At 42.1% G+C, this 19,990-nt stretch overlaps 1 protein-coding gene across 1 annotated transcript; it reads left to right on the top strand.

The window, feature by feature from the left end:
- The first annotated feature begins 1,175 nt into the window (after window positions 1–1,175).
- Window positions 1,176–12,452, top strand: LOC310774061 (uncharacterized protein). Its single transcript, XM_083634121.1, has 6 exons — window positions 1,176–1,430; window positions 1,740–1,856; window positions 3,392–3,510; window positions 4,985–5,146; window positions 6,324–6,550; window positions 11,515–12,452. Exons 1-6 carry the CDS (start codon window positions 1,364–1,366, stop codon window positions 11,615–11,617), a joined length of 795 nt encoding a protein of 264 aa, XP_083490247.1. The 5' UTR covers window positions 1,176–1,363; the 3' UTR covers window positions 11,618–12,452.
- The last annotated feature ends 7,538 nt before the right edge of the window (window positions 12,453–19,990 follow it).

Raw genomic sequence — 19,990 nt, 5'->3', positions numbered from 1 at the left:
AGCTCGTTGCTAGAGTCAAAACTTACCATTTTCAGGTTTCAGCGTGTAGCAACTTGCTACACGCTGAAAATGGAAAGTTTTGACTACACACCGGTCACGTTCACTTCATTTTGATCGGGTGAAGCGCAGCATGCGTGCAAGCACTGTTAAACCCCTTTTGACGGAGCCTGCCGACAGATTTTCAATGCAAGTCGAAAGTCTGCCGTCTCGAGATTACGTTAGGTTAGAGTGTTTCCCAACCTTTTCTGGCTTATGTACCCCTTGAGCTGTTTCGCCATGCCAGTACCCCCTCACTCAGGCGTGTTGATGATTCTCTAAATTTGTTCTATTAAACTCATATTAAAACTTTTAGTATCTAACACGACTGATTATTACATGAAAATAATTTGAATGAATTCCCTTTATGATATAATTCTGGTGGGTTGAAAAAGTAATTTTTTACCAACACTGACCGGGCATGCGTACATAGCATTTTAGAAATGGGCCTATGAAATGACTTGGAATACTGTTTTTTTTCCTTTCATTTTGGAAATAAATTGTGATCCCCAATCTTTCCACGTACCCCCTTCAATCTGCTCAAGTACCCCTAGGGGTACACGTACCCCTGGTTGGGAACCACTGGGTTAGACCACCAAAATCTGTGTTTTTATTTTACTGTAGGTAAACACACACTGTGTCTACAACCCAGAACATGGCGCTAATGGCGTTAGCATTGTCCATCCACACTGTTTTAATGTTAGCATTTGAGCTAACACTATTGTAACAACTTAGCCTAGTTTTCAAATTACTGCAATAATAAGTAGCCTAACAGATATGAGAGTGAGAAGGATAAGAAGATATCTATGCATGAATATTGAATGTGAATGAGGGAAACGGGGTGTGTGTGTGTGTGTGTGTGCGCGCGTGCGTGTGTATTTGCATATTGGGCGCCTGTCTGACGCAAGCTCCTACGTAGACCAATCAGGTTGCCAGATGCACAAAACCACGCCCGCGCGGCAACTCGTGTCGCGCGCGCGCCTCATTGTGTTGTACAAACAATAAAAGTTTGTGCCCACCACTTCCTCCTCCTACAGACCCACACACACTCTCCAGCAGCAGCTTTGCCTTCACAAGTGCAACTAGCGCACGATTTTAATGCGAATACTTTGCCGTTGCACTTTATATTATGCGAGCTTGAAAACTACATTGGCGCGTTTCAAGAAGCTGCTGCTTGCCTGGTTTAGCAGCCAGTTTAACTTATTGTTGCGTAGCGTAGGCTACCCAGTTTGCTTTAAAGGTCAGCTAACAGTAGCTCCACTGGCTAATTTAATGCTAGCAGGTACGCTAGTTAACTAGTTACATCTTCCCGGATAGCTTGGTTATAATGGCAGCTATCTGCCAAACACGACGTGCCTTGATGGAAATTCCTGCTCCGCAACCCAAAATTGCAGGTAGGTTTGAAATGTGATTATGTTGGCCATGTCGGAGCTTGTTATCTGGTTCTTGTTGCAGCTGGCGCCAGTTTGCTATCAGTAACGCTAAAGTGCGCGCCTCCTAGGTTAGCATTCGATTAGCTGTTATGTGGAAGAGAGCCTCAGAAGTTTGGGTGCCATGCATAAAACAGCAAAATGCTTTTCAGAGGCAGGGAAATGAAGTGTGCTTTGTGTGTAACTTTGTACCAAGATGAAATATTAAAATAAACATTAGCCACTGTGACCAACTGCTAATTCAATGTTCCAATCTCAATCATGCTGTATCAGCCCGGATGAGAAGGTCCTATTTGGAGATTCTAAGCGCCCGCTTGGTCCCATCATCTCCAACATCTCCCATCCCAAGAGGAAGAGTCATACCTGCAAGCTCGAGGGGAGGCCAGTCATGTAAGGACAAAAACAAACCATCTTCCAAATTGCTCACTGACCATTTTCAGCAGGGTTGCTTTTCAAAAAGGAGGTCTTTAGTAAAGGCTGGTGTGGGTAAAAAAAAAAACTTACATTAAATGATTAATGTGTGTATGTAAGGAGGGGGGGTGCATTTGTCAACATGGAGACTGTTTCTCCTAGAACAAATGATATTTCCTCTACTACAGTTGAATGGCAAGGAGTCAGCCCGCATCAATTTTTTCAAATGTTATTATTGCACGTTATAAATACCATAATGTTTAGCTTTCCTCCCTACTTAGAAACCAGGGGTTTTCCTCTCAAAATGAGATGGTACTAAGTAACTAGAGGCTCTAGAGCCCACTCAATATGGAATTTGAGACAAATGTTGATTTTAGGGGTGTTACGAACCGGACCGCAATACAAAAGTGCCCCCACTCTTCCCACTTCCCAAGGATGATCAGCCAAACCACGATCAAAAGTTCACAAGTAGCAAGTTCATTTTCAGAGCAGAGCATGGCCCCAAGACAAATAACGAAAGAAAAAACCAAGTGCTTACCTAAACCCTACTGCCAAAACAGGGAGAAAAGAGTAATTAAAGAAAGGGGCCTCTCCCTCCAACTTTCTGCTACTTGGGTAAAAGTTATTTACAGTGTACAAAAGTTTAGATCTGCAAGTCACTTATTTACAGTTTAGAATGTGCACCTGTTTACTGATAACTACACATCTTAACAAAGTTGTGAAGAACTACTGAAGTAGGCCTACACACAGTTACTACCAGACAGAAACACAGCAGAGCAGCTGTCATCGTTGGGAATGAGGGGAGCAAGGGGCAGAAGGATGGCATCAGCTGTGTTAAATCATGTCCACCAGCCAATCAGCCAGCAGCAGCCCCATCACCTGACCCGGCCAATCAGGGCGAACACTACCTGCACCTCATCTCTCATTAACACACTGAAGCACACTCTGAACACACACACCAACACTGAGGAGGAAACGATAGATATTAACACGCAAACATATGACCCCGGGTCACGTTTTATTTTCCCAAATTACCTAAGGCCTAGGAGGGAGAAATTCACCGCTGCTTACCAATAGGCGACATCTATACAGTATATAGCGCGTTGGAATCAAAATAGACATTTTCTATGTTGATTGTGCACTGATTTGACTATGCAAAGGTACTCGGAAGAAGGCTGCAAATAACCTTATTAAAGAATATTTAACATTAAATTGTCAACACATCAGCGTAATGCCGCAATTACAAATGACCGAAATGCAACGCTTGTTAGATAGTGTTTTCCATTAAAACACCTGTCAGTTTTGTTAAGAGCTGGAGGTGGCACGAAATTTGACGAATGCGGCAGGAAAAACCCTGGAAACATTTGTGGAGGAAAGGTGGCCATTCACAAGCTGATGGGCTAATCCCATTTAGCTTAGTTATTTATACATGCTACATTCCACTGATTGGTATAATTATCTTGCTTGTTACTTGCTGTGACCTATTGTAGTCATCCCATCCTTGTGTTTTGCAGTGGACTCCTCCATCAGCGGGTTGTGGAGTGGGAGGATAGAGAAGCGGTGTGAGAAGATGACCCCACTCTCCAAACAGCAGCTGGTACAGCTGATCAGATCCCTCATCTTAGTTGAACAGGTAAACAGGATTGTTTCATTGTACGGCAAGAAACAAGCATGTGTAACAGATGAGGAGGATGCAAAAACTCTTAATTGTGTGGATGGACAAGTTACAGAATATATTAAATAGGGAAAGTCGAGCAGTGCGACCTACTGCTGGTATCTTGTATCTTTTTTTTTTTAGTAGCCATTATTAGATAGGACAGGGCAGTAAGCAGACAGGAAAGGTGGGGAGAGAGAGGGGACAACATGCGGCAGAGGACCTCGGGTCGGATTTGAACCCGTGTCAGCCGCGCGAAAGACAGAGCCTCCGCGGTACACGTGCTACCAGGTGAGCCACCTGGTAGCACATCCTGCTGGTATCTTCTGTCAACACAGGAACATTTGTGCCAAATTCTCCACTAACTTTAATTTGTCATTGAGCATGCTTGTCTGCGGCCATTCAGCACCCATGGAAAAGAGTATGTGTGGAGTGGGGTTAAGGCCCTCTTGTGCAGGCAAAGGATATCAATTTATGGTCAAGCAAAATGACTGCCTAAAACACACATGTACCTCCCATGTTGTTGTTTATTGGTGTATTTTTCTTATTCTGTGGGTAATTTAACCCGACACTGCCAGATGGGAACGAGTCATTCGGGAAACCGCTTCAAAGTCCAGGCACTTTCAAAAAATAGCTGGCAGGTGATTGGATGAATGCAGGATGAACCCGGAGCTGCCTCATAGGACCACTGGTGGTTCGGGATTCAAACCAATGGATTGGAGCGTGACAAGATGGATTTGTCATGTGATCTCGCACAAATCCAGCCGCCTCGCAAGGTTCTGGGTGATTGGCTGTGGCCAAACGTAGACAACATCCTGTCACATTCAGATGTTACCAGTGCAGCTACAATGACGTTTAATCACAAATGCTTTTGGGAAAACGTTTGGCACATCACGCTAAGCTATGAATACAGGTGAGACAATATCACATCCTGCATAAGTATTAGGATTAGAGTGAATAATAAACACTCAAGGAAATACTTTCTTTAAGTTTGATTAAAGGGCGTTTTTTTGTCTGGGATGCATGGTTTGGATGGTAAAACCAGGGGTCTTCAAAGTGGCAGGCGGGCCTCCCCAGGGGGGCTCCAAACACTTTCGGGGGAAAATGGAAGTGAAAACATATTACATTAGTTAGCAAAAGTAGCATGGCCTAAAATGTTGTCAGACAAATAAATGCCTTCAGACAGACCATTTGATTTAGTCTGAAGTCAGGCTCAGTTATTGAGTGTTAATGGGATCAAATAACATAATCACGATCCCATAGGCATCTAGGAATTGAGCAAAACTAAGCAAGTAAAGTGTGTGTGTGGGGCACAGTGTCAGACTTTAAAATCCCTGGTATAACCATAAGTCAACCCCCAGCTGTACTTGTCTTATAATAGGTAGGTACCACCTGTACATGCATGTGCCTGAGCAGATGCACAACTGTGATGTGCTGTGTCGTCTGTCCCCAGAGCCATGAGCCCAGAATCCTATCCTCAGACCTAAAGTATCTCCGGGAAGATCTGCAGCTGAAGAAGACAAATGTTTACAGGTCCATCCCCTACTCGCGGCTTGGCTCCAACAGGGACGCTCACTGTTACAGAAAGGCATATCCTCACCTGGTGGCATTCCAAGTGAGTACCAGTGGTGTCATGTGTGAGGACATAGTGGCTAGGTTTGGAAACGTTCAGAAATCTGCATTTTCAGTAGCGGGCCGGGCAAGCAATTTTAGTATTTTACTGTACCTTGTTTTTACATTTTTGTATGTTTTCAATTCTTAGTTTGTAATGTATCCCCCCCCCCCCCACACGCACACACCCTCCCCATTCTTTTCTAATGGAGTTTCCAGTCACCCCTCCCTCTTTTTGTTGTTTTTACTACATAACAGGGGATTTTGATCACTGACTGGCTAAATATTTAAACTTTCTCCCAGCTTTCGTTGTTAAAACTGAGTGGAAATGATTTCATAGTTACAAAAAACCTGCGTTGCAGAACCAATCGAGAGTCTTTAGGGCGGCCCATTGTGCAGAAGGGGTGGTCACATGCAGAAGTTGTGTGCTTGTAAACGAGTCAAACGATCAATAATGTAACGTTGCTCAGGACATGCCGTTTCTTTCAATGTTGTAAAAAGCTCTCTCCGTGTTACTAGAAGCATAACCGCTAGAAGCCTCGCCTCGCGGAGGCAGTTTCATTTCGGCGGATCACACCGACTGCGGCACGTCTCCTCGCGATGCGTCTCACATCCTGCGGCGAGATTTTTGGTGCAAGCGCGGCCGCGCGCAGTCAGTACAAGCTGTGACCGGCGTGGAGCCGTCACAGAGCAAAAACAGTGCTTCTGGTGTGAATGGCAAGGATCCTGCTCGACACTTCCGTGACGCTTCTGGTGTGTCCCAGGCATTAAATGATTTGCTGTGTCTCCAGTTTATGTGTCTTTTCACAGCTGCCATTTTGTGTCTCAAAAGCAGGGTAAACGGGTGCAACCAAAAAATCAATGACGGTCCCCCAGCACTGGAACACCTACCTGGATTGGAAGTTGGAAACCCCCAGTAATGTTTTGGTTGCACCTGTGTTTACCCTGCGTTTTCGATACAAAATGGCCACTGTGGAAAAGGTGAACTTCTCTACGGAGGACAATGGGGGGAAGGGCGTCATTTTTTCGATAACTTGACAAAGGGGCGTAGGTTTGTTAGCCGTCATTCTTGCCGCGGTTCAAACTACAAGTTTTGACAAGAAGTCCCCAGTTGATTGGTAGGCGGAGATCTACAATTGTCTGGCAGCCGAGACGACCCACCTCCTCCTTCTCCTCCTCAGGTTTCGTGCCAGGAGTGGGGCCGAGTCCTCCTCAGGAACAAAGAGTGGGACTCTGTGTTGGAGCATGCACTGATGGCGTGGCGCTACACCGGCGACCTGCCGCAGTGGGACACGGCGAGCCACAACGCTCTCAGCGAACAGTGTTACATCACTCTGGCAGGGCACTGCCTCGCTGCCCTCCAGCACTACCGCCCAGAGCCCAGCAGAGGCCGCCAGCTGCTCAGAAGGTAACAATTCTGTTGTTGAACACATGCACTTTATCTTCCACGTCAAGTCAATTGTATTTATATACGGTAGTACCAAATCACCACCTCTCTTTCTCTCCTGCTTCCTCCCCTGCATATCAGCGTTAAACACCGACACGTGCACGCACACACACACTCACAGCACTTTAGCATTCAGCCGCTCTCTCTCGGTCTGTCTTTCTCTCACTCTGCCTGCTGCGTGCTCTGATCCACGGACTGAACTGACATGCAGCGGAGGGCTGAGTTCAGCTCTGACAAAACTTTTGTTTAAAACTGAAACGGTGGTGGTGCGGTGAACACCCTGTTGTGTTATGCAAGCGTTGCACCTAGGGATGAAACTATGGTTTTAAACACGGTTTTAATGATAACCGTGATAAAATTCCTTACGATAATTAACCGTACGCTTGCCTTTGAAAAACATGGTAAATACTGTCCATCATCAACCAAATTTGAAAAAAACCGTCTCCCAGATGCAGACGCGCAGCCTTGGAGAAATTATTTCAGTGAGTGTATCAATCCTTTTTGGGTCTGCGTTTACAATACAAAACTTGGTGAAATGATTTCTGTGAGTGTATTAGTACTTTTCAGGACATTTTAACAATACCGTCACAATACTCATAACCGTGATAATTTTGGTCGCTATAATCGTGATATGAAATGTTTATATTGTTTCATCTCTAGTTGCCCCTATCTCTTGGATCCACTGAAGCATTCAGCAAGTAGGCCTAAATGTCATACATGTTAACCATGGAAACATGGGCCCAATTCTTTTTTTTATATACTGTATATATATATGTGTGTATATGTAGCTAACATCACTGATGTTATGCTGTAGTATGTATTTTAAACATAGAAGCCTGGCTCCCCTGGCCAGTGACACTTAGGAATAGACTAGGTGACAACCAAGTATAGTTTGGTGACAAGCTGGAGAGACAGTTGACGGTCGGATAGACGGCGTACGGGATGGGTTTAGCACCCCAGCCTGGCTCTCTCGTGAGGGAGAAATCCACAAACGCTACGGCTTAGCCTCCTGAAAATCTGTGCAAAGATCGGCGCGGCCTGGGGTCCTTCAGGCTAGAGCGAGGTGCTCGGCGCAGGCGAATGACGTGCAGCGCGCACAGGCCTTCTTGAGGCATCCTCTCTGCCCATGGTAGGATTGCCTTTTCCCCGGGAGGGTCTGGTGAGACGAAGGAGGAGCCCGGCCTGGAGTCACCCACAGGGCCTTAGACCCTCCATGCACCGAAGGGTCTTATAATACTGTGGTGTAGCACTAAACTCTATTGCAGCGGATTGGGTGTGATCAGCCCTTCCGCGGGCAACGTTGCAGACAGAGTAGGAAGGCTGATCTGTGAGCGGCTGCTTCTGGGACGCGGGTCTGGGTCTTAATCGGCCTCGGCTGGGTCTACTGGGCGAGGGTGTATGATGTTGACAGACCCGAAACACCTTACGACCCCAGCTAGCTAACATCACTGATGACGCGTCCCAGTGCATGCTGTAGTATGTATTTTAAACGTATATAATGTATGTACGGTATGTGTATATATATATATATATATAATTGGCTTTTGCTTTAGTCCTTTATGGAGCGCACAAGTACATGTTAAAGCACAAAAATGCAGTTGGAAACACATATACCAGTAGGACAAAACAGAACAACAGAACAAAACAAGATGACATAAAAAGAAGAAGAAGAAAAAACTCAAGAAAACAAAACTATGGAACAAAATATGCTTTATTTCAAAATAACCTGCCTCGGCTGACGTGACGCGGGGCACAAATTGCGATCCTGATATCTGAAATGTTGCCACAAATGAATTCCACACATCCACAGTCCTTTTGTTTCGACATTAAACTCACGTTTGTAACTTTTGGCTAAAAAGAATGGGGACAGCTTACCACTTCACGTGAATGCGCAACATGGAGGCTTAAGGGCTAAGTGGTAGGACCAAGGAGTGAATTGGGATTGGGCCATAAGCATAATCCTAGCTTTTTGGCCAATTTTTCCACTTTTAAAAATATGATTTTATTAAGAGAGACAGTTAAAAAAAACTTACCTTGTTATTCAATATGTTCTATTATACCGGCAATTAGAAATTGAGCGCTAATTTCTAGCTTCCCTCGCTGCCTCGCCCGTTGAACGGGCAGCACTCATTTCCACCGTGCCTCGTCGTCATCCTCATTTTGGCCTGGAGTTCTCAGCCGAGTTCTCTGCCCTCGTCCGTAGCGAGGTGAAAAAGTGTGGGCACCCCTGTTTTTTAGACCCAACAATTGAAACAATTCTCACATGAGCAAGCATGCAAGATCGGCAGAGGGTGGAGCAGCAACAGGATAAATAAATTAAAATTAGCACTAATAGGGGATAAAAATGGGATAAAATAAAATATTGGGGGGGGGGGGACTTAACTACTGTAGTAATGCATAGTGACAACAGTAATAACAATAACAACTTGAGATGGTACATTAACAGCGGTCAGATAATTGAGGCAAGAGAAACTGTACCAGAGCAGGATTCAGGCATATGCAGTCTATATGCTGAGCTAGAATGCCACTCTGTGAGTGAGACACGCTTAACTCTGAACAGATCGCCTTTCAAGTGAAGTGACGGCAATTGTTTGAATCAAATAAGTTTTGTCCTTCCTTGTTAAATGCCAGGAGGGGGAGGGAAGGTTTTGAATCAAATACGTTTTGTCCTTGTTAAATGCCAGGAGGGGTGGAAAGGTTTTGAAATGCAGTTTTTATTGATTGTGTGAAACCACCAGGTGCCGCCGCATTTATTTTTCACTGTTGTCAGCAGAGTGCATGCAAGTCGGGGATTTCAAAATTAGAATTTAGGAAATTTCTACTCTTCAACGGCATTGGGGACAAATGAGCCTACAGGTACGCTCTTTGTGTCTTTACATGGAGAGTTGAGAGTATATTTCCGTTCCGAATCTGATATTTAGAATAATAGGGCCTCAAAATTGGTTCTCCAAAATATGTTGCTTCTAGTTTTCACAGTCCCCGTGTTTACATGTATGTTACATGGGTGTTGGACATAATGCAGTCCTGGAAACCTGCATCATTTGTCCTTGGCATGCATGCAATTTATTTTGATATCAAATTAATCCACTGAGTGTCATTACCTTAAAAGTAGAGCTGCACGATTTATCGTATTTTCATCGTCATCGCGATATGAAAATGCGCGATGAACACATCGCAAAAGTCACGTGTTATCGCAATACAAAAAACTGAGTTACATGACAGGAGCAAATGCTCTTTCAATGTCTTTCACATGCAGCCAAAAGCTGCTCTCACCAAAGACACTATAAAGCAAGACACTTCAACTTCGAGTGACTCCCTGTATCTGTGTTTTCGCCGCATCATTGACAAACAGCCAATCACAAGCTGATGACCAGAAGACCCGGAAGAGTACCATTTGGCGTAGCAAGCATGCGGTAGCATGGAGTTGGGTCTATCTATCTGCTCTCACTCGTCTCTAGCTACAGTAGGAGCTAACTTAGCTCACATTAGCTTATCAGCGGCACTGTGGCGAAAAGGCACAGCACTTCTCTGATTTGGAATCATTTCGGATTTAAAGGAGATGACACGCTGCAGTCAAGCTGAATACTACCGTACTTCTTTATTTAATAGACAGGCTATTCAATGTTTGGGGTCTATGTTAGCTGTCTATTAAAGCAGAATGACACGCTACTGTAGCTAATATGTACCCTTTTATATTTTTGTTTATAGCATTTTTTTATTTATCGCAGGTCATATCGTCATCGCAATATTGAACAGTGTTATCGCACATCGCAGCTTTTCCTCATATCGTGCAGCCCTACTTAAAAGTACCTTACAGAATACAACCTTTAAGCACACTTGAAACAGTAATTGAATAATGTAATTAACCACGCAGCAGGACTCCTCCACTTTAGCGAGCCTACCTCAATGCATCTGCTTGTTTCACCGTCTTAAATACCTTTGGTCATCTCACATAGATGCTGTCATTATGCCGTGGTAAATGAGGGGAAGGAAAGCTTTGATCAGATGTGCATTTGCAGTCCAAAGTTTTGTCCTTATGAAGCACTCCATCCATGACATGTTGGCTATGTAGCAAACAGTAGTATTACGTAGCAGTATTACACCACACACTATGGGGTCCGGAATGCTAGAAAAATATGCGCCAGTTTGTGTCAGTCTGCAGAAGATTGTCCTCGGGAGCAATCAGTCAGTCATATGTGTGGAGAGACCCACCCAGTATTGCCATATTCTTTGCTGTCGAGCCGTCTGCGCTGGTGTTTCTTTGCGTTCGCTTCCTTTTATTGAGGGGTGGGGCGACCGTGTTGTGTGAAAGGCTGCAACAATGGGTCTCGCGGTGGAGAGCGGGTGGAGCTTGAACACAGGGCAAGATGCCAGTTGGTAGCATCCTCTTGTAGCCAATTTTATGAATGAGTTACTGGTGTAAAAAGAAACATTTTGGCAAAACAATCCCAGAATGCAATGCATAATCAATCACATGGTCTCCCGAGCTCTATTGGCAGGTAGGCATGTCATCATCCAATCCATCTACCTTCTAAAGAATAATACATGATACCACGGCTGTTGCACTATGTAATGTCATGTGCTGCTAGTGGCAATAGTTGAGTAAGCAGCATTTCACTCATCCAGCCCACAGCCCACACTAACATGTCATTAGTATTTCTGGATAAAAGCATTGATATATATATTCTACACATGGATAGGCCATTTGTATCATGGAGCCAGAACAATCTGTTAAGCATAGTGCTACATTGACGTAGCTAGAAGGTCTAGCTAAAATGCACAATTTTCCGATTGTAAATCGGTAGTTGGAACCGACACCAGAAAACCTAATGGGTGCACCATTTGTTTTGTTGGAACCAAGGAAGTTTCTGCAGTGTGAGTGAGCCTTGTCTGACAGCTCGCCTCTCTCTCCCTCCCTCTTCCAGGTTGAAGATGGCTCCGGTGCACAGTCAGGCCATGGGGCCCTGTATTCAGGAGCTGCTGAGGATTCTGGGACATGCCGAGGATTCCTCCATGGGCACGCAATGAAATGAGGACCCACACTATCTCACCAGCTGGCTGCACTCCCCAGTGAACACGGTGCCCCATTGGTCATGCATGAACTAAATGATTTGTGTGGATAAGGGGCCAAATTGTTTTTACATGGTAGTGTTTGTTTAGAAAAACCACTACAGTATTCTTCCAAAGTTATCAAATGGCAGTGTAGCAACCGATAATGTAATAACTGCCAGATAATGTAATAAAAACAGCTACCTCAATGGGTCAAAAATGCAATAAAACTGAACTTATTAAAAATGCATTTATGCAAACGTGCAATTATTACTATATAATGGGCGTAATATTATTTACTTGACTAATGAAATAACGTGAATTATTACCTTATTATTAGAGTATAGTAACTATTAGTCATTATTGTATCCGCAGTTATTACACCCCTTAAGAAATAATTGTAATAATTTTATAGCATTTTCAACCCATTTAGAATGGTATGTTATTACATTTTAAAAGTGATTACAGTATCCACCAGATATTACATTAGCAGTTGCTACATGCAGATACATTTAAAATGTTTGTTTTATATATTTTGTATAGAATATTTTTTTGCATCGGCCATTGAAATGTTAAAAGAATTCAATGAGTGAAATGACCTGAATTCAGTGAATGAAATTAACTTTTCTTGCTTTATATATGGGTTTGTACAGGTATGTACTGTATGTCTTTGTGTGTTACTGTTCACAATACTTGAAACGTTCTCATCTTTGCTTAGTAGGCTACTACCTGTTTTGTATGTCTGTAGAGAGTATGTTCTGTCATTACTGTTTGCACTGTTGGTGTTTGACCTGAAAACTTGAAAATTTTGATAAAATAGACCCCTAATTTAAATAAAGTCATTACTTTGTACTATAGAGGTTGTGCATCTATTGTTGAGTGTGTGTGTGTGTGTGTGTGTTGGCCCCACTTGTCTTTCCTGTATGTGTGTATACTGTCCACACACTGGCCGACTCCATCTGCCAGCTTTCCATTTGGCAAATATAAATTATTTTTTAATCCTGTGTTTTAGGCATTTGTGATGCACTAATCCTGGAGGACTTGCAGTGAGTGAGCAGGTAGCATTTCGAGGGGGAAATGAGTTTATGAATTGGCGATGCAGTCTGAATATCAGGCTAGGTGGATGAATGAATACCTTACTGTTTGAGACTCATGTGTCTGCTCACAATACAGCTTTTCATAAGCTCCATACTAATATAATGGATAATATTTGATTAGGATTTTTATAAGGATGCAAATGTCTGTTCTTGGGTTTAGTTCGGAGTTGCAAAATACAATCGCCCTAGGCTGATTTTGTAGTATGAATTTCTGTAAATGTGAATACTGGGCTTTTTCGGAATTTATTGTTCAAAACTTAAAAGAGACGCAAATGCTGATCAAATATTGATTGACTGACCGGCCATTACTGGAGTGTTTACTTGCGCTCTATACAGTCTATATCAGGGGGTGGGTAATTTTTCCTGGAGGCCCACATGAGAAACCCAGATTGTTGCTTGGGGCCAACTCATGCCATAACCTCTAATTCAATCACTAGATTAAATTTTAGAAAATATACTGTGCACTTATTCTTAAGCATTATATTGAAAATCACTCAAAAGAGCCAATTAAGTTCATCTTATTAGATCTTTTTAGCTCCATATTAGTAAAATGGTGTGGTCTGTCTTAGACCTCCCGGGCCAGACGGAACCATCATGAGGGCCGATTCTGGCTGCATAATGCCCAGGTTTGGTCTGTACTTGCAGACTGTTGTCTTTATGTTATCATTTTATGTCACTAGGTGGAGCTCATGTTGCACCATTTTCCTGCATAGCGGCTCACTGACTGAAGCTGCTGTCTGACTGGAGAAAAAATGTCATGCTGCTGAAAACAGCTATTGCGATGGAGCTCTGACTGTAGACTGAATATTGAGCTAGTGAATATTTAAATGCCATTTGACCGTCAAACAAGTTTAATGAAAATTAGGCTATCCAAAGGTACCCAGACCCCAATGTGAGAGGCTGTTGGCTGACCAGCATACTTCCTACTGTACAGTTTCTCTGTAGGAAATACCTTTAAAATGCTGTAACATTCCTATAATATTCATATTGTGACTTGGAGTGTGTGTGTGTGTGTGTGTGCGGTACTCAATAGTGAGTTTATAGTCACCTGATTGCCTTTATGCTATTTTTATATATCTTGTGGTATGACTATGATATGTCTGTAACATTCATATAGGGACTTGTAGTTTTGCTGTGATGATTGCACAGTATCCTTTAAATTTTATTATAGGATTACTATAAGAGTATTACACTGAATGGAAGCCGAAAAAGCAATAGTGTGCACTGTAATTGGAATGCAACTCAATTTGAGGAATTCAATTTCTTTATTTAAAGCCTACAGTAACTCAATATGAACTGCTGTATCCTGTACTGTAGATTAGCGTACAAGGGGGCAAAGCTGTAATCTGTGAATGGGAGATCAATGGGACATTCCATTTGTACTGGGAGCTGGAGATTTCAAGGTTCAAAGGTCAGGATCGCCCCATGTGACCTCACCTGCCCTCGGATTTTCTCCGTCGAACTCGGGGGAGCCTCACCAGCCCCGATCTCAAAAATCAAAGATGGCTGCTCTGCCCTTCAACACTAGTTAAAATTGTCGTAAATACAGTATTTACGACAATTTTAACTCCTAACAGAAGTCAACAGTATTACTGTTGACTTCTGTCTTATTTGTGGTTCATTAAATCAGTTGTACCCACAGTACGGTATAACTTAGCTGAGGACATGTTGCTACAGTGTTTGTATATGCACAAAATACCACAAAATCCCTTCTTATCAAGTGTTATTTGATAACAATGTCTAGCTTGGCTAGAGCTAACCATGGATAGTTTCGCCACTGTTTAAATAGAACACCGACAACTTGGATGTGACATCACTCGACTGTGTTATTCCTAGTTCCCAATGCAAATGGAAACGAAGGACCACAAATTTAGGATTAAGTAGTGGTTAGCTGGCCCCCACCCCCAGGTTCCCTGTTCTCACACACATTCGTACCTGGAACCTGACCAGTACAACCACAGTCTGATCTGCTGGCCACTGATCAGCTCCACTGGAGCAGTTAAGGGCCTTGCTCAAGGGCACCCCAGTGGTGATAATGAGGGAGGGGCAAGCGCTGCCTTTTCACTTTCCCCACCCCCTGCCAGTCCCGGGGATTGAACTGATGACCTCGCTTCTCTAACCTTTAGGCCACCACTGCCCACATCTAAGACTAACTGAAGTGGTCTAGAAGTTAAAAGGCCTGTGTAATGTCACGGCTAGTAAAGGATAAAAACTACCACCGTGCTACAGCTCTCCTGTGCCTCAGTCTCTCTTTACAAGGTTGTCTTCTGTTCAGCTCTGAGATTAGATCAGCAAGCTATAGCCACTACAGAGACAGACATGTTTGTTTGCTTCTCTGCATAAAGTTGCCCATTCAGTGCTTGATGATGTATTTTACACATAAGACTATAAACAAGCCAAGACGCACTCTCTCTTTGAAAATAAAAGAATAGTGATGATGCCATGATGCATCTCATTCACTAGAAGTTAGCCCTATGAGAGAATGGAACTATTTTTCCTCAAAGGTTTCACTCTTTCCATTGTTATCTCCAGCAGCATAGGCAGCTATCCAGTTCTGTAGGCTACAGTATATGGACAAATCCACCCTCAATGAGTTTGGCACCATTGAAAAACAGCCATTTGTCTGGGCCCATGTTGTTTGGTGGTGTATTTTTCTGTAACTGTCCGAGCAGATACAAGATATAAGATGTTTATTGTCACTCGAAGTACACGCGTGTGAAATTCTTGAGCTGTGTTGTGTTCCACATCGTTACCGTCATCATTATCATGATCATCATCATCTATGTCATTCATACTTATTATGTGACTTATTGGTACATCAACATCAGAACATCCTCATCAATATTACAAATCTGTTGTCGTACATATATTGCTGTTGCCCATATATAGGATATTGCATATTGCTCAGGGGTTGAGTCATTGGGTGGTTTTATTTATTATTTAGTAGTCTGGTGACTTGGGGGATGAAACTGTTCCTCAGCCTGCTTGTCTGAGTTTTTGGGGTTCTTCCTCCCTGATGGTAGCAAGCAGGCCCGTAGCCAGGGTTTGAGAAATACCAAGGTCACTTTATAGCGCTGGGTGTATACATGCAGGACCGGTTGTCAATTCTAATGGTTTTAGTTACATATATATTTACTCACCAGGTGGCGACAAAAGGTAAATAACAGCCTTTTGGGTTGTACTGTATGTAGCCTACAGTATTTATGTTTTTGTTTAAACTATAAACATAAATAAATGTCAACCTATGTTTTAACTACCACACACAGCCTATAATATTATAGCCTAAAAAAGCTTAAAATAGCTTAAAGAAAAAATTGAGGGGGCCCCTGGCAACTCCCGGGGCTCTAGGCAGCCGCTTAGTTCGCATATAGGGCGGGCTGGCCCTGCCTCTTGTCCTGCAGATTTGTGCTCCGCTCACCAGATCTCTCTACCTCATGGTGAGAGAAGTGCAGACCTCTTATCATGTGAAGGCACCTTCACTCTTGTCAGCGCTTTGATGTCCATCGCGGTGCAGCTCCCGTACCAGGAGGTGAAGCAGCCGGATGACTTGGTGTCACTGCCAACACGGCTACAATGCTAGCAGGAAACAGTTTTAGCCATCTAAAACATCAGTGGTAAACTGTCAGGTTTAGTGAAGGCTCTCTACTACTACGCACCAACATTTAACAATCAGAGAGAAATCCATCATTGAAGAGGCAGAGAGACTAATTTCTCCACTGACAGCCACCTCAATAGCCCAGAAAGCATGTTGTGTTTTGAATACGGGGCACGGCCAACTGCAATAAATTGTGTAAATAGTATTAGTATTTAGTAAATTTTAATAGTATTAGTATTTAGTAAATACTAATAATATAGGACCTTATACTGCCACATTCTCCAAGCAATACAAGCCCACAGCCTTACAAAACCTTACATAGAAGACTGTCTGCACTGTGGATCAGTGGTTAGCACTGTTGCCTCACAGCGAGAAGGTCGTGGGTTCCAATCTCCACGCCTGTCTTCTGTGTGGAGTTTGCATGTTCTCGCTGTGTTTGTGTGAGTTTCCTCAGGTGCTCTGGTTTCCTTTCGCAGTCTAAAGATTATGCTGTGTTTGTGTAGTATCACAATGTAGGCTATATGATGTAGTATGATGTAACCTATGTTGTGTGTAGATGTAGGATGTAGTATGACTGTGATGATGCTATGTAAAAGCCCTTTGAGACATGCTTGTGATAAGGGGCTATAAACTGAACTGAATTGAAGGGCAAAGGTCATCTCCATGACAGCAGGCTGCATCCTTGCCGTCCTTGGCGGCGTCCTTACCTGCTCTGTCGGCGCGGGTCTTTTGGCCTCATTGTTATCATTCTGGATTCATGTCATCAAAACACTCTCTTTGGCTTGATGTCTGATTGTCAGTGCAGATGTTTGATTGTCAGTACAGATGTTTGATTGTCAGTACAGATGTTTGATTGTCAGTATAGATGTTTGATTGTCAGTATAGATGTTTGATTGTCAGTATAGATGTTTGATTGTCAGTACAGATGTTTGATTGTCAGTGCAGATGTTTGATTGTCAGTACAGATGTTTGATTGTCAGTGCAGATGTTTGATTGTCAGTGCAGATGTTTGATTGTCAGTACAGATGTTTGATTGTCAGTACAGATGTTTGATTGTCAGTATAGATGTTTGATTGTCAGTACAGATGTTTGATTGTCAGTGCAGATGTTTGATTGTCAGTACAGATGTTTGATTGTCAGTATAGATGTTTGATTGTCAGTACAGATGTTTGATTGTCAGTATAGATGTTTGATTGTCAGTACAGATGTTTGATTGTCAGTATAGATGTTTGATTGTCAGTATAGATGTTTGATTGTCAGTGCAGATGTTTGATTGTCAGTGCAGATGTTTGATTGTCAGTATAGATGTTTGATTGTCAGTATAGATGTTTGATTGTCAGTAGAGATGTCTGATATTGTCAGTATAGATGTTTGATTGTCAGTACAGATGTTTGATTGTCAGTACAGATGTTTGATTGTCAGTGCAGATGTTTGATTGTCAGTGCAGATGTTTGATTGTCAGTATAGATGTCTGATTGTCAGTATAGATGTTTGATTGTCAGTACAGATGTTTGATTGTCAGTGCAGATGTTTGATTGTCAGTGCAGATGTTTGATTGTCAGTATAGATGTCTGATTGTCAGTACAGATGTTTGATTGTCAGTACAGATGTTTGATTGTCAGTGCAGATGTTTGATTGTCAGTGCAGATGTTTGATTGTCAGTATAGATGTTTGATTGTCAGTATAGATGTTTGATTGTCAGTATAGATGTTTGATTGTCAGTACAGATGTTTGATTGTCAGTATAGATGTTTGATTGTCAGTATAGATGTTTGATTGTCAGTATAGATGTTTGATTGTCAGTATAGATGTTTGATTGTCAGTACAGATGTTTGATTGTCAGTATAGATGTTTGATTGTCAGTATAGATGTTTGATTGTCAGTATAGATGTTTGATTGTCAGTATAGATGTTTGATTGTCAGTACAGATGTCTGATTGTCAGTATAGATGTTTGATTGTCAGTATATATGTTTGATTGTCAGTACAGATGTTTGAATGTCAGTACAGATGTTTGATTGTCAGTAGAGATGTCTGATATTGTCAGTATAGATGTTTGATTGTCAGTACAGATGTTTGAATGTCAGTACAGATGTTTGATTGTCAGTAGAGATGTTTGATTGTCAGTATAGATGTTTGATTGTCAGTACAGATGTTTGATTGTCAGTACAGATGTTTGATTGTCAGTATAGATGTTTGATTGTCAGTATAGATGTTTGATTGTCAGTATAGATGTTTGATTGTCAGTACAGATGTTTGAATGTCAGTACAGATGTTTGATTGTCAGTAGAGATGTTTGATTGTCAGTATAGATGTTTGATTGTCAGTATAGATGTTTGATTGTCAGTATAGATGTTTGATTGTCAGTACAGATGTTTGATTGTCAGTACAGATGTTTGATTGTCAGTATAGATATTTGATTGTCAGTGCAGATATTTGATTGTCAGTATAGATGTTTGATTGTCAGTATAGATGTTTGATTGTCAGTATAGATGTTTGATTGTCAGTATAGATGTCTGATTGTCAGTATAGATGTTTGATTGTCAGTACAGATGTTTGATTGTCAGTATAGATGTTTGATTGTCAGTATAGATGTTTGATTGTCAGTATAGATGTTTGATTGTCAGTATAGATGTTTGATTGTCAGTGCAGATGTTTGATTGTCAGTATAGATGTTTGATTGTCAGTGCAGATGTTTGATTGTCAGTACAGATGTCTGATTGTCAGTATAGATGTTTGATTGTCAGTATAGATGTTTGATTGTCAGTACAGATGTTTGATTGTCAGTACAGATGTTTGATTGTCAGTACAGATGTCTGATTGTCAGTATAGATGTTTGATTGTCAGTATAGATGTTTGATTGTCAGTATAGATGTTTGATTGTCAGTATAGATGTTTGATTGTCAGTATAGATGTTTGATTGTCAGTATAGGTGTTTGATTGTCAGTGCAGATGTTTGATTGTCAGTACAGATGTTTGATCGTCAGTATAGATGTTTGATTGTCAGTACAGATGTCTGATTGTCAGTACAGATGTTTGAATGTCAGTACAGATGTCAGATGGGAAGAGTTGAGTTGATGTGTAAGACTAACATACGTAAATGTAAACGTAACATATATGTAAAAACATGTATGTTAGGGTTAAGACTCCAGTCAGTGCCCCTGACCAAGGCAATGGTAAAAGAACTGGAGGTGGTCCCCAGGCGTGCGCTGCAGCTGCCCACTGCTCCTAGTTCTAGGAAGGTTCCTAGTAGAGGATGGGTCAAATGGAGAGGACGAATTTCCCCATGGGGATAAACAATGGATAACTTAACTTAACTTAACTTAACTTAACTTACTTAACTTAACTTAACTTAACTTAACTTAACTTAACTTAACTTAACTTAACTTAACTTAACTTAAAGGGCATGGTGCAGGTTGGAGACCACATTGCATTAATATGTGGAAGGGGTCTATATAGCAATGGGATTTGGGGGGAAAAAAAAAAATTTCAATCACACATAGCTGCATTTAGACTAGTTTTTGTAACCAGCAGGGGGCACTGGTCCATTTCATGGAACTACCTTTTGTGATGTCACAGGGATGCAAAATAGTCACCTTTAGGTCACAGTCACATTTTTCAGCCCAAAATATGAGGATTTCTGAGTGGTTTTATGTCTGCCCT

The sequence above is a fragment of the Poromitra crassiceps genome (genome assembly GCF_964638095.1).
Source record: "Poromitra crassiceps genome assembly, chromosome: 3".
NCBI classification, from domain to species: Eukaryota; Metazoa; Chordata; class Actinopteri; order Beryciformes; family Melamphaidae; genus Poromitra; species Poromitra crassiceps.
Note: the sequence above shows the minus strand (reverse complement) of the source record. Positions and strands in the feature narration are given on the sequence as shown.

Excerpts from the sequence above, each read along its gene's own strand:
- LOC310774061 (XM_083634121.1), top strand. The coding sequence starts at position 1,364 with ATGGCAGCTATCTGCCAAACACGACGTGCCTTGATGGAAATTCCTGCT. Across the intron at positions 1,857-3,391 it reads CTCGAGGGGAGGCCAGTCAT|TGGACTCCTCCATCAGCGGG; the intron begins GTAAGGACAAAA and ends TGTGTTTTGCAG. Across the intron at positions 5,147-6,323 it reads CTCACCTGGTGGCATTCCAA|GTTTCGTGCCAGGAGTGGGG; the intron begins GTGAGTACCAGT and ends TCTCCTCCTCAG.